Source organism: Cynocephalus volans, chromosome 8, assembly GCF_027409185.1.
Source record: "Cynocephalus volans isolate mCynVol1 chromosome 8, mCynVol1.pri, whole genome shotgun sequence".
Lineage (NCBI taxonomy): Eukaryota > Metazoa > Chordata > Mammalia > Dermoptera > Cynocephalidae > Cynocephalus > Cynocephalus volans.
In genome coordinates this window covers 15,552,627-15,578,273 of record NC_084467.1, presented here as the reverse complement: position 1 = coordinate 15,578,273, position 25,647 = coordinate 15,552,627, and the positions used below count along the sequence as shown (strand labels likewise).

Here is a 25,647-nt window from a genome sequence, read left to right as displayed (position 1 = left end):
TACAGTTACTTTTTGGGATATCAAAAATGTTCTAAAATTAGATTGTGGCAATGTTTGCATAACTGTGAATATATGGAAGAAAACAATTGAATTATACACTTGAAATAAATAAATGGTATGGTATGCAAATTAATCTCGATAAAGCTGTTTTAAAAAAAGGATTATGATATTCAGCCTTAAAAAGGAAGGAAATTCTAACATATGCTACAACATGGACGAACGTTGATGATATTGTGCTAAGTGACATAAGCCAGTCATAAAATGACAAATACTGAATGATTCCACTTATTTTAAATGTCTAGACAAATTCATAGAGACAGGAAGTAGATTGGTGGTTGCCAGGGCTGGGGTGAGGGGAGAGGGAAAATGGGGAATTAGTGTTTCATGGACACAGAGTTTCAGTTTTGCAAGATGGAAAGAGTTCTGGAAATGGATGGTGTTGATGTTAGCACAACAATGTGAATCTACTTAATGCCACTAAACTATACACTAAAAAATGGTTAAGATGGTAAAATTTTATGTTATGTGTATTTTACCACAATTTAAAAAAATAAATATTAAAAATGGATCATAGACGTAGATGTAAAACCTAAGCTTATAGAATTTCTAGAAGAAAACATGGGAGAAAATTTTTGTTTCTTTGGATCAGGTAGATTTCTTAATACAACACCAACAGCACAACACATAAGAGAAAACAAATCAATAAAATGGGCTTCATGAAAATTTAACTTCTGCTCTTTCAGAAATCCTGTTAAAATAATGAAAAAACAAATCACAGACAGACCAGAAGAAAATATTTTCAAATCGAGTATCTGATAAAGAACTTGAATCAGGATTTACAAAGAACTCTTGATACTCAGTAATAACAAAACAAACAAACCCAACAGAAAAATGAACAAAAGAGTTGAACAGACACATCACTAAAGAAAGTATACAAATTGGCAAATTAGCACACAGAAAAGGTGGTCAGCCTCAGTCATTAGGGAAATGAAAATTAAAATCATAAGATTCTACTATGCATCTATTAGAAAGTCTAAAATTTATTGTTATTAATTAATTAATTAATTAATTTATTTATTTATTTATTTGGGCAGTTGGCTGGTACAGGCATTGAACCGTAGACCTTGGTGTCATCAGCACCATACTCTAACCAACTGAGAAACTGGCCAGCTCCTTTAAAAAGACTGACAACACCAAATTTTGGTGAAGATGTGAAGCAACTGAAATCTGCATATGTTTGTGGTGGGAATGCAAAATGGTAGAATCACTTCATTTTTTGTTTTGTTCTGTTTTGTTTCCATCTATAGATTTTTTTTTTTTTTGTATTTTATAAAGAATTTTAATTTTAAAAAATTATTTTAAATTAAACATAATTGATTGTACATATCTGTGGGGTACAGCATTGACTATCAATACCTGTGTGCAATATGTGATGGTTAAATCAGGATAATTAGTATATTCAACACTACACAATGTAATCATTTTTTGCTGCCCTTTACCAATTTCTTGCTAACCCCCCTTCCACCTCCCCCTTTCCCACCTCTAGTAGCCTTGGTTCAGTTCTCTCCTTTTGAAAGTTCAATGAATTATTGTGATTGTTGTATCTTTCTTTCTTTTTTATTTGTTTGTTTATTTTTAACTCCCACTTATGAGTGAAGACGTGTTATTTCTCTCTCTGTGGCTGGCATAACATAATATTCTCTAAGTTCATCCATGCTGCTGTGAATGACAGAAATTCATTCTTGTTATGGCAGATTATATTCCACTGTGTATATATACCACATTTTCCTTATCCAGTAGTCCACGGATAGACATTTAAATTGATTCCAACTCTTGGCTATTGTAAATATAGCTGCAATAAACATGGGAGTGCAGGTATCCCTTGAACATGATGATTTCCATTCCTTTGGGTAGATACCCAGCAGTGGGATTGCTGGATCATATGGCAGTGCTATCTGTAGTTGATGAACCTCCATACTGTTTTCCATAGTGGCTGCACTAACTTACAGTCCCACCAACAGTGTAGGAGGATCCCCTTTCTCCACATCCTTACCAGCATTTGTTATTCTCTATTTTTTGATAATGGCCAGTCTAACTGGGGTGAGATGATATCTCAATGTGATTTCGATTTGCATTTCCCCGATACTTAGTGATTTTGAGCATTTTTTCATGTGTCTGTTGGCCATTTTTATATCTTCTTTTGAGAAATGCCTATTCAGCTCCTTTTTAAATGCAGTTACTGATTTTTTTTACTGTTAAGTTATTTGAGTCCCTTGTATGTTCTGGATATTAATCCCTTGTCAGATGCATAGTTTGCAAATATTTTCTCCCAGTTTGTAGGTTGTCTTTTCACTCTGTTAATTGTTTCTTTTGCTGTGCAGAAGCTTTTTAGTTTAATATAATCCCATTTGTTTATTTTTCCTTTTGTTGCCTGTGCTTTTGGGATCTTATTCATAAAATCTTTGTCTACTTATTTAAGTTTCCCCATGTTTTCTTTTAAGAGTTTTATAGTTTCAGGTCCTATATTTAAGTCGTTAATCCATTTTGAGTTGATTTTGGTATGTGGTAGGTAGGGTCTAGTTTCTTTCTTCTACATATGGATGTCCAGTTTTCCCAGAATCATTTATTGAAGAGGCAGTCTTTCCCAATATATGTTCTTGGTGCCTTTGTTGAGATCAGTTGGCTGTAAGTATGTGGGTTGATATCTGGGTTCTCTATTCTGTTCCATCGGTCTGAGTGTCTGTTTTTATGCCAGTTCCATGCTGTTTTGGTTACTATAGTTTTGTAGTATAATTTGAAGTCATGTAGTATAATGCCTCTGGTTTTATTTATTTTTGCTCAGAATTGCTTTGGCAATTTTTGGCAATTTTTGGATCTTTAGTTGTTCCATACAAATGTTAGGATCGTTTTTTCTATTTCTGTGAGGAATGTGATTGGTATTTTGATGGGGATTGCACTGAATCTGTAGACCACATTGGGTAGTATGGACATTTTCACAATGTTTATTCTTCCAATCCAAGAGCATAAAATGTCTTTCCATTTTTTTGTGTCCTCTTTAATTTCTTTCAGTAGTGATTCATAGTTCTCATTGTAGAGATATTTCACCTCGCTGGTTAAATTGATTCCTAGGTTTTTTTTTTGTTTTTTGTTTTTTTTGGTGACTATTGTAAATGGGCTTGCTTTCTTGATTTCTTTTTCTGCTAGTTCATTGTTGAAGCATAAAATGCTACGGATTTTTACATGTTGACTTTGTATCTTGCAACTTTACTGAATTCATTTATCAGCTCTAAGACTTTTTTTTTAGAGTCTTTAGGTTTTTCTGTGTATAGGATCAAGTCATCTGTAAACAGGGACAGTTTGACTTCCTCTTTTCCAATATGGATGCCCTTTATTTCTTTCTCTTGCCTGATTGCTCTGGCTAGTATTTCCAATACTATGCTAAATAGGAATGGTGAGAGTGGGCATCCTTGTCTTGTTCCTGTTCTAAGGATGATTAAGGATGATATTGGCAGTGGGTTTGTATTATATGGTTTTTATTGTGTTGAAATACTTTCCTTCTATATCTGATTTGCGAACAGTCTTTATGATGAAGAGAGATTGAATTTTGTCAAATGTTTTTTCTACATCTATTGATATGATCATATAGTTTTTGTCCTTGATTTTGTTGATGTGGTGTATGACATTTATTGACTTGCATATTTTGAACCATCCTTGCATCCCTAGGATGAATCCCACTTTGATCATGGTGTATAATATTTTTGATGTGTTGCTGTATTCTGTTTGCTAATATTTTGTTGAGGATTTTTGTGTCTATGTTCATTAAAGATATTGGCCTGTAGTTTTCTTTTTTTTGTTGTATCTTTGTCTGGTTTTGGTATCAGAGTAATGCTGGCCTCATAAAATGAGTTTGGGAGATGGCCTGTGTTTCAATTTTTTGGAATAGTTTGAAGAGAATTGGTATTAATTCCTCTTTAAAGATTTGGTAGAATTCAGCAGTAAAGCCCTCCAGTCCTGGGCTTTTCTTTGTTGGGAGACTGCTGATTACTGCTTCAATTTCATTGCTTGTTATTGGTCTGTTCAGGTTTTCTTGTTCTGGTGGCTTGTATTTGTCCAGAAATGTATCCATTTCCTCCAGGTTTTCAAATTTATCGGTGTGTGGTTGTTTAAATAGTCTCTAATGATTCTTTGTATTTCTGTGGTATTGGTTGTAATATCTCCTTTTTTGTTTCTGATTTTTGTTATTTGGGTCTTCTCTCCTTTCTTAAGTTAGCTTAGTTAATGATTTATCTACTTTGCTTATCTTCTCAAAAAACAACTTTTGTTTCACCAATCTTTTATATCATTTTTTGGGTCTCTATTTCATTTAGTTCTGCTATGATCTTAATTATTTCTTTCTTTATGCTAATTTTGGGATTGGGTTGTTCTTGTTTTTCTGGTTCTTTGAGGTATAGCATTAGGTTGTTTATTTGAAATCTTCCTATTCTTTTCATGTAAGTGTTTATTGAATAAACTTCCTTCTTAGTGTTCCTTTTGCAGTATCTCACAGGTTTTGGTTTGATATGTCTTTATTTTTATTAGTTTCAAGAAATTTTTTGATTTCCTTTTTAATTTCTTCTTGGATCCATAGGTTGTTCAGGAGCATGTTGTTTAATTTCCATGTATTTTTATGGTTTCTAGAGGTTTGCTTGTTATTAATTTCTAGTTTTAATCCATTACAGTCTGAAAAGATACTTGAAATGATTTCAATTTAAAAAAAATTTTTTTTTAGACTCAATTTGTGACCTAATATGTGGTCTATCTTGAAGAATAGTCCATATACTGATGAGAAAAATGTATATTCTGTAGCAGTTGGAGGAAATGAATACAACCACATTGGAAAACTGTTTGGCAATTTCTTATAAAGTTAAACATACACTTAACTTGAGACCCAGTCATTCCACTCCTGGTTATTTACCCAAGAGAAAACAGGTATGCATACATTGGCTTATTCACAAATGTTTATAGCAACCTTATTCATAATAGCCTAAACTATAAACAACTCAAATGTCTGCCAACTGAAGAAAGGATAAACAAACTGTGATACATCTATACAATAAAATACTACTCAGCAATAAAATTCATACACTATTGGTACACACAACATAGATGAATCTCAAAAGCATTATGCTAAGTGAAAGAAGCCAGACACAGAATTCTACACATCATATAATTCCAACTATATGACATTCTAGAAAGGGCAAAACTCATCTACAGTGACAGAAAAGAGGATCAGTGGTTGCCTAGGATTGGGGCTGGTGTTAGAATTGACTTCAAAGGGGCAGGAGGGAATTTTTCTGGGTCATTGAAATGTTGTGTGTCTTGACAAAGGAAGTGGTTCCACAGCTGTACGCATGTGTCAAAATTCACCATTCACTTTGAATGGATACATTTTATTTTACATAAATTGTACCTCAATAAAGTTGATTCTAAAAGAAACCAGAACAATGTTTATAAGAAATAAATAGTTTCTACATTTAAAACAAAAATGTTTATATGTATAATATCTATTTCACCAGATAATTCCTAATCATTAAGTTGTTTAACTCTGGAGGAGGGAGGCACCAAAGGTTGTTATTTCCATTTTATGAGGTGGAAACTGAGGCAGTGAGCTGGGAAGTCACATGTCTCAGTCCTGTGAGCCAGGAAGACCCGACTACAGGCAGTGTCCTAAGAACCAGGTCAGTCCCTCAGACCAGGTCTCTGTACGGCAGGGACCCTGTTGTGCCTACATTGGGGGAAGGGGACAGGGAGTGAGCAGAAGAAAGAGGGCAGTGACTTACCAGCTGCTCACCTCCTCCAGGAAACCCACCAGGCATTCATATTTTCTCTGAGCTCTCTTAACACCTGTACAGTTTCCTGGGGCTGCCATAATGAAGTAGCACAGGCTGGGAGGCAAAAACAACAGAAGTGTATTGTCTCACAGCTCTGGAGGCTGGGAGTCTGAGATGAAGGTGTCAGTAGAATTGGTGTCTTCTGTGATCTCTCTCCTCGGCTTGCAAATGGCCACTGTTTCCCTGTGTCTTCTTCACATGGCCTTTTTTCTGTACCTGTCTGTGTCCTAATCTCTTCTTTTTATATGGACACTAGTCATATCGGATTAGGGCCCACACTAATGACCCCATTTTAACTTAATTACCTCTTTAAAGGTTCTATCTCCAAATACAGTCACATTCTGAAGTACTGGGGTTTTGGACTTCAACATATGAATGGGGGGAGGGGACACAATTTAGCTCATTACAATGCCATAGAGCCCATAACTATGGCCCACCAGAAAAAAAAGAAGAAGAAGACTGGGTTCGGGCCAGCTTGAGAAGTGGCGTGACCCTTCAGAGCCCCACTAACCTCATTTACACACAGGACAAATAATACCAGCCTACAAGTTGTGCTTCAAGGAGTGAGTGGGATGGAAGACTTGTGCACCCTGAAGAGTTATGATTTCCTGCGGGGTGAATGGTGCAACCACTGGGGCTGGCCCTTCCACCAGGTCTGTGGGCCCCTGTGGGATCATATTAACATCAAGAATTGCCTCTGGCTTCTGTCCCACCCACGTAAGTCAGCACACCCAGTCCCCCTCAAAAAACAAAACAAAACAAAGCAAAGCAAAACAAAACAAAACAAAACAAAAACCCCAAGCCGCCCATTGCTTCTGCGAGTTTCAGAGGAGCCTGAGAGCCCAGTGGCTCATTTTCTGCTCGACTCCCCTTTCCCCCACCTTGTTCATGTCCACTCACAGCTATTCACAGAGGTCTTGGCATCCACAGACCCCCCAAATCTGCAGACTCTCGAGGTGCGAGGTAAGGTCGCCTTACCTTCCAGGCTCAGGGCCACACCATGCTCTGCACTGAAGAGGCACCTGCCCCAGCCCCAGCCCCTGCCACACTTGCACCCTCTCTGTCTCTGTGTCTTGCAGAACTCCTCCCAGTGACCCTAGGGGTGCCTGGAGGCTCTACAGGGCTCTCTCCACCAATCCCACCAGACAAATATCTTGGAGTGCACAGTCATCCCCCCCATTCTGACTCCTCAGGCAGAGAAACCTACCTCCATGCAAACCAACTTGTGCAAATCAGTGTGAGCCCCCACCCCACCCACGGGACGGCCCACCGGGGGTCTGCACAGCCCAGGTCTCAACCAGCTCTAGTCACTCTGGAGACACTCTAAGTTCCTAGTGGGCAGGGAGACTTCTCTTTCTTCTTCCTCTCTGCACTCTACACGGTGTTGTGGGTCTGTCTGGGGCCTAACACATAGTAGGTGCTCAGAAAAATGCCTGTTGAATGGAATTATTGGCTGGGCTCCATGGCATTACTGGGAAGTGAGCTCTCGGCTTCCCACAAGCTCATATTAATAGCACCATCACCAACTACCATTACTAAGCACTCTGTCTGAGGCACACTGCCAGGCACTGAACACGCCCCATGTCTTGAAATCCTTGTAACAACCACACTCACTGGGCATTATCTTTTTCCTCTGTCCCATTTAACAGATGATAACACAGAGGAGGAGTCAGGATCCATGTCGGGTCTGTCTGACCCCCAAGCCTCCTTCTGAACATCCAGGCTCTGCTGCCTCCCAGCCTGAAGTGGCCTGAGAAAGGCAGCAGAGGGCTGGGCTGGGTGTGAAAACAAGCAAGAACCTTTGAGCAATGACCATCTCGAAGCTGCTGGGCATGGGGATTTCAAGTGACTTTGAAAATGCCTTCTTGTGGCCACCAGTCTGGGTTTGAGTCATCTGAGTTAACTGAGAGGTCAATGTGGATATCCCTCCACTGTGTGTGACCAACTGTGTCATTTAGAAACAAGAATCTCTGGACCTGTTGTGCAGAGGGAGGTCACTTTGCCCAGCCCCTTGCCTCGGACAGAACCTTGGACTCATTGCATCTGGAAGGAGAGGTCACCAAGGTGTCATGTGTTGATTGACCACTTACTGTGTGCCAATCATTCCACCTGTACTCAGGACTCAGTCTGCAGGGGACACATCACTGGCCTCATTTTTCAGATGGGCAACCTGACCCTCAGAGAGATGAAGCAACATGATCCAGGTAACATCATTCTTAAGCGAGAATTAAAAGCCAGTGCTTTCTGTCAAAGCTGGAGCTTTCTTTCTCCTACGTGACCTCAGTTGCTCATAATCTGGAAGCATCCCTGATAATCTAGGAGGATATCTAAAGTACTTCCTGCTGAAGTTTGAGCCCTTTTTTAAAAAAAAATTATCATCCTAATAGTTATGGTTCAAATGTGTTGAAGTATAACATATATTCAGGAAAATACACAGACCATAAGTGAACAGCTGGATAAATTTTTACAATGTGAACACACCCATGCAACCAACAGCACCCCCTGAAGACCTCTAGTAACTTCTTCCAGTTACCACCCACATCAGTGTGTAAGTGCTGTCCTGGCTTGTGAAAGCACAAATTAGCTTGGCTGTTTTGGAACATCACAGAAATGGAATCTCTCACAGTCTGTACTCTTTTCTGTCTAGCTTCTATTAGTTCAACATTATGTTGTGAGATTCATACACGTCATTGTGTCATTTTGGCTTACTGATGTGGTGTCATCATTGAGCAGCTATACCACCATGTATCCATTCTGTGGTTGACAGACACTTGTGTGGTTCCAATTGTTTAGCCTGCTTCCTTCGGTCCTGCTTTGGTGCAGATGGAGAAAAGTGGGTCACCCTCCCACAAAGGCCAATCTCAAATCTCTCCCTTCCCCTCTTCCCACCCTGGGCAAAACCAGGTTCTTTTGCTTTCCTTTGATCCTGCAAACCTGCAGTAATTCTGAGCTTCATCTCTGATACGCTCTAGCAAGTTTTCATTACGGGTGGAATCCAGGCATTAGGACTGTTCTGATAAATGGGGCTTTGCAGGGAGGGATGGGTGGAGGAAGGACTCTGGACACAGGCTGGGAGAACATGCTCTCACCCCACGAGGGTATTCTTAGGAAATGGGGGCCCACCATCTTCTCTTCTGCAGTGAGATTGTGGACAGCAGGTTGCCAGGCTCTGCCAGTGCTTCTTGGTCCCACCTCTGTCTACACTGGGAGGGTAAGAAAATGTATATGGCAGAGCTCCAGGATACTATGACTCATCTGTGAAACGAGGATTAGGGAGTGCCTACATATAGAACAGTGCCCAAACACATAGTAAGGGCGGGCTCTGGCAGACCTGTGTTCTAATCCAAACTCTGCTGCATACCTGCCATGTGACCATGGCCAAGTATCTAACCTCTCTGAGCCTCAGTTTCCTCACCTGTAAAATGGGAATAGCAGTATCTCCATGGTGTGGTTGTGAAAAGTAAATGAGCTAACAACCTAGTGCACGGCACATGGTAGAGGCTCAGCCAGTGGAAACTACTATTAATAGAATTTGCTCTCCAGCACCCTAGCTCCTCCCTGCTCCTTCCCACTCACCATGTGGAGAGCTTGCTGGACTGAGGACTAACAGTATCATCAAGTGTTTTTCCAACCATTACCAGGGAAGTAAAAGCACACAAACTTGCTGAGAAGTTTCAAGAAACAACCAGGCCCAGGTAGTCAGATATTACTGAGATGGGGTTAAAAATAAGGGGGTTTCTAGGCTGGCCTGTGGCTCACTTGGGAGAATGTGGTGCTGACAACACCAAGCCAAGGGTTAAAATCCCCTTACAATCATCTTTTAAAAAAAAATGATGATGGTGAAGATGATGATGGTGATGATGGTGACGATGATGGTGAAGATGATGGTGATGATGGTTATGATGATAGTGATGATGAGGATGGTGAATATGATGGTGAAGATGATGGTGATGGTGAAGATGATGGTGATGATGATGGTGATGATGATGGTGAAGATGATGGTGAAGATGATGGTGAAGATGAGGATGGTGAATATGATGATGATGATGATGGTGATGATGATGATGATGATGATGATGGTGAAGATGAGGATGGTGATGATGGTGAAGATGATGATGATGGTGACGATGATGGTGGTGAAGATGATGATGGTGATGATGGTGATGATGATGATGTTTGTTTTTTTTTTTTTTTGTCATTTTCGTGACCGGCACTCAGCCAGTGAGTGCACTGGTCATTCCTATATAGGACCCAAACCCACGGCAGGAGCGTCGCCACTCTCCCAGCGCCGCACTCTACCGAGTGCACCATGGGCTCGGCCCGATGATGATGATGTTGATGATGGTGATAAGGATGGTGAAGATGATGATGGTGAAGATGATGATGGTGATGATGAGGATGGTGATGATGAGGATGGTGATGATGATGGTGATAGTGATGATGAGGATGGTGATGATGATGATGATGGTGACGATGATGGTGGTGAAGATGAAGAGGAGGAGGATGGTGGAGATGGTGATGATGAGGATGGTGATGATGATGATAGTGGTGGTAATGAGGAGGAGGATGGCAGTAGCCACAGCTGCCATTTATTGACCTCTACCTATGGACCAAGCCCTGTTCACGTATCAGCTCCTGTAGTCCTCACAGCAAGCCTGTGAAGTATTTCACATGTGAAGAACGGAACACAGAGCTCAGGAGCTTGCTCCAGGCTAAGCAGCTGGAAGGGTGGGGAGGTCAGGCTGTTCACCCAGGCAGTCCGGGTCGAGCTACATCTCTCCAGTCCTCTTAACCTCCATGTAATACTATACAACCAGTGTTGTGGTGACTGTAATGGCATTCTTTTGGTGGATGAGGCTTGGTGCAGGGTGCATTATGTACATTATCTCTAAACCTCACAGCAATCAGAGAAGGGAGGGACCATTGGCTCCATTTTGCAAATGAGGCACACAACAGTCAGAGAAGTGAAGGGATTTGTCCAGGGTCCCACAGCTGGTGAGAGAAGGAGCCAGAACTTGAACCAGGTCTGTCTGATCCCAAACCCAACCAGCAACATGTGCCCCAGGGCCTCTGGAGGTGTCCAGGACAACTGAGGCTGGGGTATTAAAGGCTTCTTTGCAGCATCAATATCATGTCTTCTCTCTCATTAGGGAAAGGCCTTCTAGAATCAACCAAGGGCTTGTGGTTCTGGTGACTTTTGCTCCTGTCCAAGCAATACCAGATGGGGCTGGCATTCTGGGAGGTAGCCATATGCATTGTCAAGAGACTAGATCTAGAAGATTGTTTGTTTTTTTGTTTTAAAGTGTATTTTTTAAAAATACATTTTGTGCCATGGGCCACAACCATGCTTCCGCTCCTTCCACCTTCTCCTACTCTATTTCCTTCCCTCTTCCCCTGTCCCTCTCCCACCCAACTGCTCTGCAACAACATCTTAGAACATTCAAACAGATGGAGCTGGGGACCAACCCCTCCTCCCACAGCCAGGCAAGGAGCACGCTAAAAACACCACTTCCATGTGTGTGGCTCATCATAGCCACCACAATAGCCACAGCTGCTGCAAAAGTGGCTAGACACTACAACCACCACGCAGATGGCCCACCAGCCACTCGAGTGCATTGACACAAGGAGAGTCACCAGCAGAGACCAAAGAAAAGAAGAGGATGTCTCTATCCACAAAGCCCATTCCAGAGTGAAAGAAGAAGCATCTGCTCTACGATAATAGTGGGGGACCTGATCACATCTCTCAGCACTGGACAGATCATCTGGGCAACAAATCAACAGAGGAACCATTACTCTTTCAGAAGGAGAGAAGAAATCTAGGGTTATCAGAGGTGGGGGGTGGGAGGGGAGATGGGGAGAGATTGACAAGCGGCATAAAGAATAAGTACGATTTGTAATAACACATATGCTAATAATATTGATTTGATCAACATAAGTCAGTGTTGAACCCCCAATATATGTATAATCAATTATGATTCAAGAAAAATAAAAATAAAATGTATTTATTTTAATTGATACATTGTAACTGTGCATGTTTATGGGGTACAATCTGATGTTTTGATACGTATACATTTTGCATGATGGTCAGGGAAGGGCAGTTAGAGTATCCATCACCTCATGCGTTTGTCATTCTTTGTGGTGAAAATATTCAAAGCCTCTCCTCCAGCTATTACATAATATACAAAACTTAACTGTTTACCAATGGTCACCCTACCATGCGATAGAACACCAGAACTTATTCCTCCTAGCTCATTGTAATTTTGTCCCCGTTGGCTGAGTCAAGAAACGAAGGCAAAAATCAGATTTGGAAGAGAGAGGAAGGAGAGGAGAGAGAAAGAGAGGATAAAAACCCCAAACAAAAAATCCTCCCAGCAGTGACTCTTGCTGGGATACTTTTATGGGTGCGCTGATTATCTGGCCTCAAAGAGGTCAGCCTGGGCACCACGTCCTTGAGCCGCCATCTAACAGGCATCAAAGAAAACCAATTTCTGTTATTTGTGGACAAGGTTACCCGTGGAGCCCTTGGGGCTGACCGTCTCTGTGCAGTGCCCTGTGCATCCTGCATCAGCACCTCCACTCTAGCCAGATGGGTCCATGCTTTTGCCTCATCAGGATGCGCACATGTGAGCTGGGGCAGACCTTCTGCAGAGTGAGTTGTCAATATGCATCAATTACCTTCAAATTGTGCATGTGCTTTGACTCAGCAAATCCACATTAGGAGTCAATTTGGCCGTCTTTCACTGTATGATCTACACGAGCAAAAAATTGGAAAGAACCCATATGCCCATTAATAGGGGAGTCATTAAATAAACAGTATAGCCGTGTAATGGAAATGTTACTTTCAAAATGTTACTGCAGAAGAATATTTATCTTTTCCAGATCTTCTAAGCTGAATACATGTTTCTTTTACCAAAAAGGAAGAAAGTGCCAGATACTATATTAAAAATAAAAATAATAAAATTCCCCAGCACCAGAAAAGAGGAAGCTGGGGAGCACGAGTTGCGTCCACTGGAGCTGGGGCTGGGAGGGATGGGACGAGCCAGGCTGGGCGCATCTGATATAAGGGGCCTCTTGCATGGAAGGGGACTTCCAGCAGCTGCCTCCACTGCTCTGTGCTGGGATCATGGAGCTTCCCCTGCTGTGTGTACTGGTGGTGATGGCTGGTGAGTGGGGGACAGGACCCATGGCTGAGAAGGGAAAGAGGGATACAGGTAGGCCCTATGCTCTCTTTCCTAGACTAGGCTGTGCTGCTCTGATTCCCAATCCCTTTCCCCCCATCACCCCAATCCTTCCACCCCCTGCAAGGAGCTATCAGTGGCTTCCAGTCCCCTAGGATGGTGGCTTCAGCCAGAGACCTCTAGGTGACCAAGCTGGGCGGCATGCCACTAGACTGCTGGGAAGGTGAGAAATTTGAAATCCAGAACCTGGGAACCTGTGGGGCTGATGCCTATGGTGCTTTGGACACAAATTATAGAAATGGGATCCCCCCTCATCTTGCTCCCCCTGTCCCTTTGATGGAATAATAACCACCTTTTGCATATGCACAGCACTCAGTATTTTTAGAAACTTTCCAAGTTCATTATCTTTCTTGAACCTGGGAAGAGGGCCCCATGGACCACTGGTGAGGAGCGGGGCAGTTTCCACACCATCTTGAGCAGATCATATGTAAAAATGTGGTCGCTGGTAAATTGACCTTTTTTTTTTTCTTGATTCATCTCAAAGTACATGAATGTAGAAAGGATTTGCATTTTTCAAAACTGGTTTTGTGTTGTCTTGGGACTCTTAAATTCTTGAAAGGGACACTTCTTCAGGGTTACAGTATAACCATTAGGAAATTTGCAATCAAGCTACACAAATTCATCTCTCAGTTGTAAAGAGACAATGTAATGTAGAGATAAAATACATAGCTAAACCTGCATTCAAATGCTGGCTCTACCATCCCTGGCAGTATGACCTTGGCCAAGTTACTCTCTGTATCCTAATCTGTAAAATGGGCACAGTAGCACCCCCTTCATAGGGTTGTCAGGACTCTAATGAGAAAACAGCTACAAAGTGCTGAGCACGTGTAAGTGATGGTAAGTAAGCAATGGCTTAACACACGGTGCATGCATGAGAGACGGAGGCACTGTCTCCTCCTGCCCGCTGTGCCTGATACTTGAGAGAAGGGGCTCCATCCCCCTCGATGGCAGCTGAGGATGGGAAAAGACAAGGGGATGGGAAGAGCAATTCCTGTTCTACCAAGATAAGAACTGCTGACAAGCTAAGCCAGTTCACTAAAGCCCCCATAGCTACAGCTTGAGCTCAGTTTCTCAGGCTGGGTTCTCCTCATTATAAAATTATGAGAAATAAAACCACCCCAAAGCATTCTGAATCAGAGCTGAATGTATTGCTTGCCTAGCAAGGGAGAGCTTGCATTGTTTAGTGTGAGTTTAGTTCATCTTTCTGACCTGAAATTAAAAGGGCTAGATTGTGGGCAAAAAGAGGACAGCGGTGCACTAAGAAAGGCAAGATGCTGAACTCAGGTCTCTGGTTGGTCCGCAAGGTGGATTCTAGCTCTCTTTGCAATCGGTTGCTTTTGGGTTCCTTATCATGGAATCTGGGAAGCCCAGATAGATTGTGTTTGATTCCAGAGGGCCTGGGATCATCCATCAGCACAGTGAAGCTTAGCAAGCTTTCTCTTTAACACTCCATACAGCTAGAGCCATCATGTCAAACAGGAGTGGCAATGTGGACTCCTACAAGTCGAGAGAACACAATGGGGACACAATAGGCCAGTCACTTTTAGTAGCAGCCCAAGGCCACCTGCTTGTGGTCTCACCCTTTGTCCACTCTACCAGTCCCCCCAAACCCCCTTCCATCCCAACCTCCTGCAGTGTGGGGCTCACTCCCTGTTAACTTCTTTCTTCATTTGCACGAGGAGCTTTTACTATAACATCATTTACCTGAGGTTGGGAGCAAGAGGATTCCATAACTGGGGTCACCTGAGTGGGCCTCCTCAGCCCAGGCTCCCTGAGACCCTGGGCTCCATCTGGACATGTGCTCTCTGTGCTCTTAAAGCATATCTTGAGGTTGCAAACACGCACTTCTGTCCCCTTCTTGTCTGTTTCTCCCAGCCTCCCCCTGAGTCCATTGGCTTAATATATTTTATTTCTCCCAGCTCAACATAATGCAATCCTCTCTCCCAGTAAAATAAATTTCCCTTATGATCAATTCTCACCAGCAGCTATTATGACTGAAATGAAAATACCCTTGAAAATCATTGGCTTCTAAGTCACACTACCTCCCAGGAGAGCTACACATGCTCTTTAAAACTCAATTTTTCTAGGGGATGGGTGGGGAAAGCGGGTGTAGGAAGAAGGGTGAGTTGGGATTATTCTTCCTATTATACAGTGGGAAATGAATACCTGTAGACAGAGAATGAACCAGACTGCCTTGGGTTTCAATGCTGGCCCCATTTCAGGCACCATGACCTTGAACAAATGACTGAGCCTCAGTCTGCTCATCTGTAAAATGGGGATTAAAAATAGTATTCATTGTATCAATATTGCTTCTAACAAATGTCACACAATCGTGTAGGGCGATGACATTAGAAGAGACTGGATGAGAGTGTACGGGAGCTCTCTATATTATCTTTGCAACTTTTCTCTACATCTAGAATTATTCCAAAATAAAAAGTTTATTTTAAAAATAGTTTTTATCTCATGGGATGGAGCAATAAATTAATAGATAAAAAAACCTATAGTAAGTACTCAATAACTATCATTACATTTTTAATAGCAGTTGTCATTTTATTATAATCATCATTTGAGGTCACGCCATTGGTCTGGGCAGAGCAGAAGTGCCCACCCCATGGCCCATGGGCACTCGCTCGAGACTCAACTTCTCTCCTTGTTGCTGGGCTGCTTGGCAGGTGTAATTCCAACCCAGGGCGGAATACTGAACCTGAACAAGATGATTAAGCAAGTGACTGGGAAGACGCCCATCTTCTCCTACTGGCCCTATGGCTGTCACTGTGGACTTGGGGGCAAAGGCGTTCCCAAAGATGCCACGGACTGGTAACCCCCCTTCCCAGGCTTGTGGGTGACCATCCTATCCTTCCTCCTACCCCAGGACTCTCTCCTTTCCTTCCCATCCACTTATTTAGTCAATTTATTTTGTTGAGCATCTGCTATGTGCTATTGCCTGCTGAGTGTCGATACAGTCCCAGCCCTCCTGGAGCTTGTCTTTTAGAAGGTTCCCCGGAGTCTCTGAAGGCCTGACCACCCCCCACCTCCTAATCTAGTTATAATGCCCACATACACTCCCCACTGCCATTGCACATCGGTTTCAAAAGAGGTTTTAAAACCTCTTTTTACCACTATGTCATTTGACCTTCCCAATAACCTGGGGGATCAGCCAGAGGAGGGATGAGAGCCTGCCAGGTCTGGGGTCTCTTCTCTGATGTACCATTTACAGGCTGTGTGACCTTGGGCAAGTGACCTTGACCTCCCTGAGTCTCCATTTCTCATCTGTAAAATGGGGATGATGCTAGTACCCATCACAGAGTGGTGACAATTAAGAGAGAGCACGTAGATAAAGCAGGCGTATGGCACATGGGACACGCTCAACAAAGGGTAGCTATCAGGATCGTAAGGAAGGCAGGAGCCCTCTAGGCCTTGACTTTTCCCAGGTGGGCAAATGAGTTTTCCTTTGGGGTGGGGACAGCCAGAGACCCAAGTCAGCCAGGGACCTGTGCAACTGCATACCCCACCTGCCCCACCCTCATCCTCTCCCTGCAGGTGCTGCCAGACCCACGACTGCTGCTACGCCCACCTGAAGACTCAGCGATGCCGTATCCACATGGACCATTACCAGTTCAACTTTTCCCAGGGAGACATTCATTGCTGTGAGTGCCCAGACTGTGGGATTGGAGCTGGAGGCCCAGGAAGAGAGTTCCAGCTCTCACGCCTTCATAGCACCAGCTACTCCATGTCTTTGTTTTTCTCATGTGCCCCATGACAGCAGCTGGGCTGTGGAGGAGGGTCAGGAACGGATGTGGGGGTACAGAGAGGTCCGATGGGATGGTTCGACCCCTTCAAGGTCTGAAAACCAGGGCTACCACCAACCAGCTCTGTGGCCATGAACACATTGCTTATCTCTCCAAGCCTCAGCAGCCTCATCTGTAATCTACCCCATAAAGTTTTTGCAAGAACCACAGTGAGACAGAATGAGCCTCACGGGAGGCTTGCCCGAGTGCCTGCTCGATAAATTGCAGGAGCTACTGATATTATTTTATTACGTTCATCATTATTGATGCTCATAGCCCAGCGAGGAGGCAGCAAAACCCTGACTGACTCCATTTTGCAGACAAGGAAACTGAAACTAGAGTGGGGAAGTGTTTGCTCAGGGTCACACAGTTGCAAGCGACAGAGCCTGGCCTGGAAGCCAGATCCCCTGGCCCCTGGGTCCATGCCAGTGTCCCTAGCGTGGAGAAATGGAGCAAGTCCCAGGGCTGGGAATTGAAAGGGCTTGTCACATCAGTCACTGTTAATTGAGGGTTGTTAATAATAACAACCCTAATATCCAGCATTTATCAAGCACTTACTATACGCTAAGTTCTTTGCCTGCTTGCTTTAATTCTCACAACAGCCCCCCTGAGGCAGCTGTTATCACTATTCCCATTTTATAGATCATGAAACTGAGGGCTGGCTGGTTAGCTCAGTCAGTTAGGGCACAGCCTGATGACACCAAGTTCATGGGTTCGGATCTCCTTACTGGTCAGCCTCAAGTAAATAAATAAATAAATAAGTGATTAAAAAATACTGAAGCACCATGATCCTTCCCGCCTGGACTCTGCACACATACTGTTCCATCTGCCTGGAACACTCCTCTCCCCCCTCCCCCCACTTTCTCCGGGAGGAGCAGACCCTTCCGATCTCAGCTCAAATGGCTCTCTCATGCCATTTCACTCTTGGCCTTGCATCGATCCTTACTTTCTCTTAGCACAGTTTGGTTATTCATTCCTATGATTCTCCACCACCCACCTCCCTCACATGTCTGTTTTATTCAGTCCTCTCTGCCCAGGGCTTGCTACGTGGTAGGTACTCAACCATTGCTTAGTGAATGGATGGAGAAATAGGTAAAGGAACTCACAGGGAGGTCGTGGTATGCATCCAAGGACATGCAGTGGGAATCAAAGTCGCTGGGAGGGGTGTCTTTAAGCTGAGCAGTGGCCCTAGATCCACCCTTGGCTCTGTCTCAGGATGGGACAGACACTGAGCTCCCCCCTCCTCCACCCACAGCTGACAAGGGGAGCTGGTGTGAGCAGCAGCTGTGCGCCTGTGACAAGGAGGTGGCCTTCTGCCTGAAGCGCAACCTGGACACCTACAAGAAGCACCTGCGTTACTACCTGCGGTTCCGCTGCCAGGGCAAGACCCCTGAGTGCTAGAAGCCCACAACCCCACCCATTCCTTGCCATCTTGAGCACTGAAGTCCTGCAGGATTGCCAGCATACCCACCCTAGGATCTAGCCACCTGAACCAGGCTTGCTATTAAAACACTCCAGGGGGAAGGGGTCCCAGCCTCCTGCCCCCAAGCCTGTTGGACCTTCTGAGTCTTCCCAACAGAGGCAGCAGTTCTCTCCTGTGAGGGCGGATCGGGATCTTGAGAAAAGCCAAGGCCAAAGAATCCCCAGGAATGGTGTTTGGGCTAAAGCAGCAGGTGTGGCAGGTTCTTTGTTGTGAGCTTGGCTTGCTGCCACTGCCACCCACCTGCTGGCCCCCTGGGCCCATCTCACCCCCTCTAGTACACTCTCCAAGCTGCAACCTGAGCAGCCTCTCTAAAGGGCTATTTTGACCTTTCTGCCCATGTGACTCTCTCTCTTAAAACCCAAGGCTTTCCACTCTCCCAGGACAAAGCTTCTCATAGGCACTAGGGACCCTGTACAGTCTGGCCTTGTGTACCCCTCCCCAACTAGGCTCAGAGGTCCCTGCAGGTAGGGCCTTGCCTGGCTGGGACTCAGTTGCATCCCTGGTGCTCAAAGTAGCACTCAAAACTGAGACCTCTCGTGAAGGGCTGGGCAAAGCCTCCTGCTTGCTCTCATCGCTCCAGGCACCAGGGCTTTGGATAGATACTCTTTCCTGCCTCCAGGCATTTGTGCAGGGTGGGCCTCCAGCAGAAATGCCCCTGCTGCCCTCTGCCTATGGGCAGACCCTCCCCAGACTCCTCATGGTTGAGGGACTACTTCCCAGGAGAAGTCTCCCCTGGCTGACCCCTCCTTCCCCACTCCAAGGGTTCACTCCCTCCTCCAAGCTCCTGTCGCCCTTTATGGGTCTGCGACTTACCAAGCTTTACCTTGAGTGGTAAATGGGGCTTCTCTGATCTGCCCCAACTAGGCTGGTGCTCCTGGAGACAGAAACCATGTCTGCCTCATCTTCGTTTCTTCCGCTCCCCCACATAATAGGTGCTCAATTAATGCTTGTGGATCACCTGAGCCCATAATGGATAGAGGGAGGTTGCAGCAGATGTTGGTGCCACACCCAGATCCCCTCCTGGCCCAGGGCCCCTACCCCCCAGGGAAGCTGGGTGTTGGATGCTACAAGATCAAATCTACCTCCTTCTTTTAAGGATTGCCCTTGTTGACTGGGAGCTACCTTGTCCCCACCCCACTCCCACCATCCAGGAGGCCACCTGCAACCTATGACCAGGAGAGGATAGCCCCATGGAGGATATAATTGCTAGGCCCCCTTGCCTCTGTGCAGGACAGCCTGGGTGGTACAGTGCCTCGGAGTTCCTCCCAGGGCCAGGCTGATGCCAGACTTCTCCTGGAACCACCTCCTTCCTTTTTCTCATCCCCCTGGCCTTTCCTGTTTTCCTGGTTCCCTCAAGCCTTCTCTGGAGAGCAGTCCCTCAATAAATCGCTCGCATAAGAATCCTGCTTCCAGGGAAATTGATTTTTAAGAAGGATAACTTTGTCATATGTGGATCTGCAAACTGTCATTCATGTGTGGCTAGCTGTGTTTTCAGCAATGGGACCAAGGCATCTGGAGCCACCCACACTCTCTAGCGTGTGACACACATCTGGGCAACAGGTGACTATGCAGTTTTCCTCAAACTGAGTGGCTCACGTCAGGCAGTGTGATAGGAATCAAGAACCAAGAGCTGTGGCTTCAAACACCAGCTCTATGCTCCACTCTGGTGGGGACATTGGTAGCACAGACGGCTGTGCATGTGTGGGGCAGAGGGTAGGGGAATCTCTGTACCTTCCCCTCAGTTTTGCTGTGAACCGAAAGCTGCTGTAAAAAAAATGAAGTCTATTTTTAAAGAGATTTCCAGCCTTGTACCTTATATGTGCAATGTCAGTTTCCTTGTGTGTAAAGTACAGACAAAAATAGTCAGTGTGAGCATCCAGCAAGATTAATGTAGGTTAAGCTCTTAGCACAGCGCCTGGCACATGGTAAACCCTCCGTAAATGTTAACTGTATAATTGTTGTTGTGTTGTTACATGGTGACCAGATCTGAAGTCACCCCCAAGAGAAATCAGGAGGAGAAAATAGTCCACCAATGTTCCCCTCTTCCCACCCAATTCTTCTCTCTTCTCTGAATCGCTAGGTTCTGAAGCAGAATGTCCATTTATATTCGAGACACACCAGCAGGAGCTGGTGACTTCTATTTGTCCATCAGAGCTCCCTGTGGCTTTGAGACAATGTCTCTCTTAATATCAGTGTTGGCAGACATGGCATCCTAGCCCCATCTTATAACTGAGGAACCCGAGGCTTAGAGAGGGAACGGGAGCCTCCTGAGGTCCCCTGAAGGCACAGCCCCAGACTCTGCCTGCTCTGTTCCTACGTGGTCTCCCATCTGTATCAGTCAAGAAGATTCCAGCTCAAAACTGTGACTCAGTGGGCTTAAACGATGAGGGCATTTATGATCTCACATGACAAGTCCAGAGGGAAGGTGGCTCCACGTCTGGCTCTTTGATGGCTTGAGGATGCCGCTGGGTCCCGGTTTCTTTCTTGCTCCAGGCTGGGCCACCCTCGCTGTGATGGCTTTGTCCTCTGGGTGGCTCCCCTCCTGGTGCCAAGAGGGCAGCCATAGCCCCTGACCTCAGGCCAGAACACGATGGCATCCAGCAGAGAAGATGCTGTCTCTTCCTGTGTCCCTTTTTAATAACCTCCTCCTCCATCACCACTGCCCAGCAGACTTCTCCTCAGGACTGGCCCCCCTAAACCAGTGGTGGTCCACAACAGCGGAATTACAGTGGTTGTTTTGGATTCTTTGGGATATATTTACCTCCGAGAGGGAACAGGGTCAATGTCCCTGAGGGGTAGGTAGCTCACGGAATCGGGCTGTTGGGGCTGTTGATAGCATCCGTATTGGATGAGCAAGCCCAGGGCTGAGGACTGAAACACACTCCCGGGGAAGGCTAGGCTGGGTCAGGAGCAGGGCTGTGCCTGTGGTGCTCTCCTCTGTGACCACCTAAGCCCCTAGGGCAGGCCTGGCACATAGTGGGTGATCAGTAGGTATTTGTTGAATGAATGAATGATGGATGAATGAATGAATAAATCTCAGATTGGTAATACATGGGACTCTGGGTCAGGAGGCAGGATGAGCAGGTGGGGGCCTCAGAGCAGCCAGGACTCGGGGTCCCTCCTGCCCTGTGAGTTCTTGTTCTGGACCAATTTCAATCATTGGGGTTGGACTCGCGTGTTACACCTCTCAACTCACTGTGTAACAGAGATGCCAAAAAGATTCGCAAAGCAACACGAATGCAATGAGAAGCCCGAAGGAACAACCTCAGCAACTCCTCTGTTAGGAGGAGAAACTGGGTACAGCCCTGAGTCGGGTTTTGTTTCAGTTTTTATTGTAAAGACAAGGAAATTACAGGAAAAGAACAGGTGGTTAATCGATCATAGTAAGAACATAAAGAAATTGGCTGTGCAACAATCTTCATCCAAGCATGAATGGCTCAAAATAGTTTAAACAACATACCGTCAATAGAGCCATAAATCTAAGCCATGTGACATGCAAAAGAAAAATAAGACAATCATTCAAGTGCCTGACTTCTTGAGAAACTCAGAGAAACAGCTTAAAGCAAAATGTGGAACAACCGCCCTGTACTAACTAATCTAGCAGAACATCCTTGGAAATCTTAACTCACATATTTTCCCACCATTGAAGTTTTGTTGTATTGAGGGTTCTTACCCTCAGAGCTATTCCTGTTTTGCTTCAGTTCTGTTGTTCACATTAAAGGCTTTAGACCGGTGTGAGTTTCCTTCTAACAAAATCTTCCAATGCATTCGTTATATTAACAATCAGTGTATACAATCCCTTACCTAAACAGTGATTAGAGATGATTTGGTGGGCTCTTGCCCCCTAGCTGTAGGCTCTTGCCTCCTATCTGAGGACTTTTGTCCCATACAAGCATTACCTAAAAATCTTATAACAAAAATCAGCTGAGAATCAACATATACTTGATTAGAGTTGATTTGGTGGGCTCTTGCCCTCTAGCCGTAGGCTCTTGCCTCCTATCTGAGGACTTTTGTCCTATATATGCATTACCTAAAAACCCTATCTAATAATCAAATAGGAATCAATATTTCTAACCCTCTACACTCGAGTTACAAAGGAAGGAGAGACTCCCAGGGGAGTTTCTGTTCTGCACCCACACCACCCCTGGATGAAGGAGGCAGAAAGGAGGGCACAGCCACTGTTCTTCCTGTTCCCTTCAGGGTCCAGCTCTGCAAAGAGACACTGGGTGGGGGAGGATGGAGCAGATGTTGGACACCTGCGGTGCCCATTTACCCATCCTCAACTACCTGGAGACACTGGCACTGTTCCCTGCATTGTACAGCTGCAGGAACTGAAACTCCCAGGATGAATCACCTGCTGATAAGTGGCAGGGCTGGGATTCGAACCCAGGCCTCCCTGGCTCCAGGGCCATTTGCTACTCTACCTCCCACATTCTTTACTAGGACAGGTCCTGACTCAGCCCTGGGTGCCCCAGGGGGATCAGCCACGCCCAGGGACCCTGAGGTGGGGATGTGGTGTGGCAAAGGCAGGAGTGGGGGGGAATAAGCCTACTGATGATGACAACGGCACACAAGCAGAGCCCACGCATCTGGGAGCACTTAGCCCACCCTCAGCCCCTTCTGAATCCTCAGGCCACCCGGACCCAGGGGTCCACCTCCAGGAAGCCCAGTGCAGGGGCAGAGTGATGGGTGATGACTTCTCCAAGTCCCTGCCTGTTTTTCCAGCTGGATCCTGCTCCCAACTACCCATTTTCCTTTCCTACATCCTCCCCCTTGCTGTGATGTGCAGGTGGGGCTGGGCTCCTGTCATCCCCCACCCTGCCTCAGTGTCCCCTTAGGGGACATTTGCATTTGGGGTCCCTGACATCCTTGTTCATTCCTGAGGTCAGCTCGAGAAGCAACCTGACCCCAGGGCAGCCTGGACAACCCCGGAGTCAGGAACTGGCTCCTCCATCTCTCCTGCCGGGTGACCCGTCTTGCTCTCTGTAGCTTAGAGTCTTCTATTTTTAAAAAATTTATTTAAAATAAAGAGATTGTACAGCAGTTTGTGAAAGCTCATAACAGGTCAGAGAGGGCAGGCCCAGGGATTTCCTCTCTGTTCTCTTTCAGCTTTTGGTTCCTGGCCAAACCTTGCCCACTTCGGGGCCTCTGCGGGGAGACTCTTCCCCGGGCCCTGGGCAGGACTGGCCCCTTCCTGATCCAGAGCTCAGCTGATGTGCTTCTCCCTCGGAGCAGATGGCCTTGCCCTCCCAGCCCAAACAACTGCCTCCCGTCCTCAGTTACTCCCCATCTCCCTGCCCCATTTTAATCCTCTGCTTTACGGTTTCTGCGGGCTCTTCCCACTTACTCATTCAGCCATTTGTTTCTCTCACCCCAACACTCAAGCAGAATGTGAACCCCTTGAAGGCTGGGAGGGATCACCCATTCCCAGCACCCAGAACAACACCAGGGGCATAGGGAATAACTGGTGGATAAATTAGTGCACGATAAATGAATGAATGGGGAAAGCTCTTCCTATTTCTCCCAGCTGTGTGACCTTGAGCTAGTGGTTTTACATCTCTGATCCTCAATTTGTGATCAGTAACATGGGGATGATAAAACCTGCAAATGAAAGGGAATTTTTAACAAACCCTCATCTCTTTCCTAATGAGCATTTCCTATTAGTGAGAAGGTTGGGACCAGGAAAAGGGGTGGGTGGGCAGATTAGAAAGGGGTCATGTTTTATCACCTCCCAGCCCTCTCCCTTGGGACAATGAGAAATCAGCTCTCCATCTTCTGCCAAGAACACACCTCCAATTCCCAGGAGGCCCTTGAAGTAGGGTCAAAGTGCATTCTCACGTGGGTTGCCTCTTCTGAAGTCCCTTCCAGGGGCCAACACTAGGCTGGGGTGAGAGGAATCTGAAGCTGTCCCCTTTCCCTCAAGGATCCAGCCCCCAGATGAAGCTGCAGCTGGTCCTGGCTCTGCTGATGGTCCACGGTAAGGTAAGTGCCCCTTGCTGCCCCACACACCCATGGTCTGGGAACTGCAGAGCAGGAGAGGAGGAGAGAAAAATTGAGCTGTAGTGGCTCTGGCTTCCTGAAAGAGAGGTGGAGACATAGCATTCTCTGGGATCCCCTGTGCTAAAAACCTTATCTACATTTTCTCATTTACACGTCATTATGCACGGCCCGTCAAGGTGGGTGTTAGTGTTCCCATTTTACAGATGAGGAAACAGGTTCTGATGAGTTAAACATCTCATCTGAATAAAAACCATAGTAAACCCTGGGTCCTGGAGCCATCCTTGCCACCCTAGATGGTGTTTCCAAAGGCAGCAGGTCTTCAACTTTATGGTGGACAAGTATTGCCTGGTTGGGAGTGGCGGAGGCGTGCTTAAAATGCAGGGGTTTGGGTCCCACATCCTGAGAGTGTGATTCTGTAGATCTGGAATGGGGCCCAGGAACCTGTATTTTTAACAAGCACTGTCAGAGATTCTGTTGCATCTGGCTGGGGCTCACACTCTGAAAAGAGGGGGCTTATAGGTCCTCTCTCCTCTAATCACTGCCTTCCCCCCTCCCCCACTTTTCCTACTCCGGGCACCTAGAGCAGACAGACATCTGCCCCCATTGCCAACCTGGGAACAGATCAGCCTGTTAACACCAAGGTTTGTTCATCCTGGGGGGAAACAGCTCAATGGGCTGAAAGACTGAAGACCACCTTCTAGATCAAACTCAACCCCAAACCAGGTTCTATCAGCCTCGACTGCTTCATCTGTCAGACAGGAGGGGTGAGAATTGTGGCTCTCGAACCTCAGCCTGGCACAGGTCACCCTCCTGAAGTTGGGTTGAACATTTGCTTTTTAAAATTTTTTTCTTAATCTAAACAAATCTATGTATTTTTATTTTTATTTCTTTTACAGCAGATGCATATGTGCTTATAAAGAAATTTATTTAAGAAGGAAATTGATATCCTTCTGGCATAGGGAAAACCAGTATCACTTGTCATAAGCAGAAGGTGACCATACAAATTAATACAATAAATAAATAAATAAATAAAGAATGATCTCTTTCTTCGGCCATCAGAAGTTCTTAGTTGAGACACTCTACTTAAAATATGTCAGATTAACGAGAAAAAAAATACATTTTTATTTTGATGCATGCCGAACCCATCCTGCAGGAGAGGTTTCAGTTGAGAAGCATTTCTCTCTCTCTGCAGTGGCTTAGGGGCTTTGCTTAAATAGTATTTTAACAAGGAGCTATAGATCTTAGAAGTGACAGCACAAAGAGGCTTC

At 45.2% G+C, this 25,647-nt stretch overlaps 1 protein-coding gene across 1 annotated transcript; it reads left to right on the top strand.

Annotated features, from left to right (window-relative positions):
- Positions 1 to 12,993: 12,993 nt before the first annotated feature.
- Positions 12,994 to 18,297, top strand: PLA2G2D (phospholipase A2 group IID). Its single transcript, XM_063107078.1, has 4 exons — positions 12,994 to 13,033; positions 15,781 to 15,925; positions 16,649 to 16,755; positions 18,152 to 18,297. Exons 1-4 carry the CDS (start codon positions 12,994 to 12,996, stop codon positions 18,295 to 18,297), a joined length of 438 nt encoding a protein of 145 aa, XP_062963148.1.
- Positions 18,298 to 25,647: the final 7,350 nt, after the last annotated feature.

Coding starts and splice junctions, on each gene's coding strand:
- PLA2G2D (XM_063107078.1), top strand. CDS start 12,994: ATGGAGCTTCCCCTGCTGTGTGTACTGGTGGTGATGGCTG. Junction 13,034..15,780: donor TGTACTGGTGGTGATGGCTG/GTGAGTGGGGGA, acceptor GCTGCTTGGCAG/GTGTAATTCCAACCCAGGGC. Junction 16,756..18,151: donor CCAGGGAGACATTCATTGCT/GTGAGTGCCCAG, acceptor CTCCACCCACAG/CTGACAAGGGGAGCTGGTGT.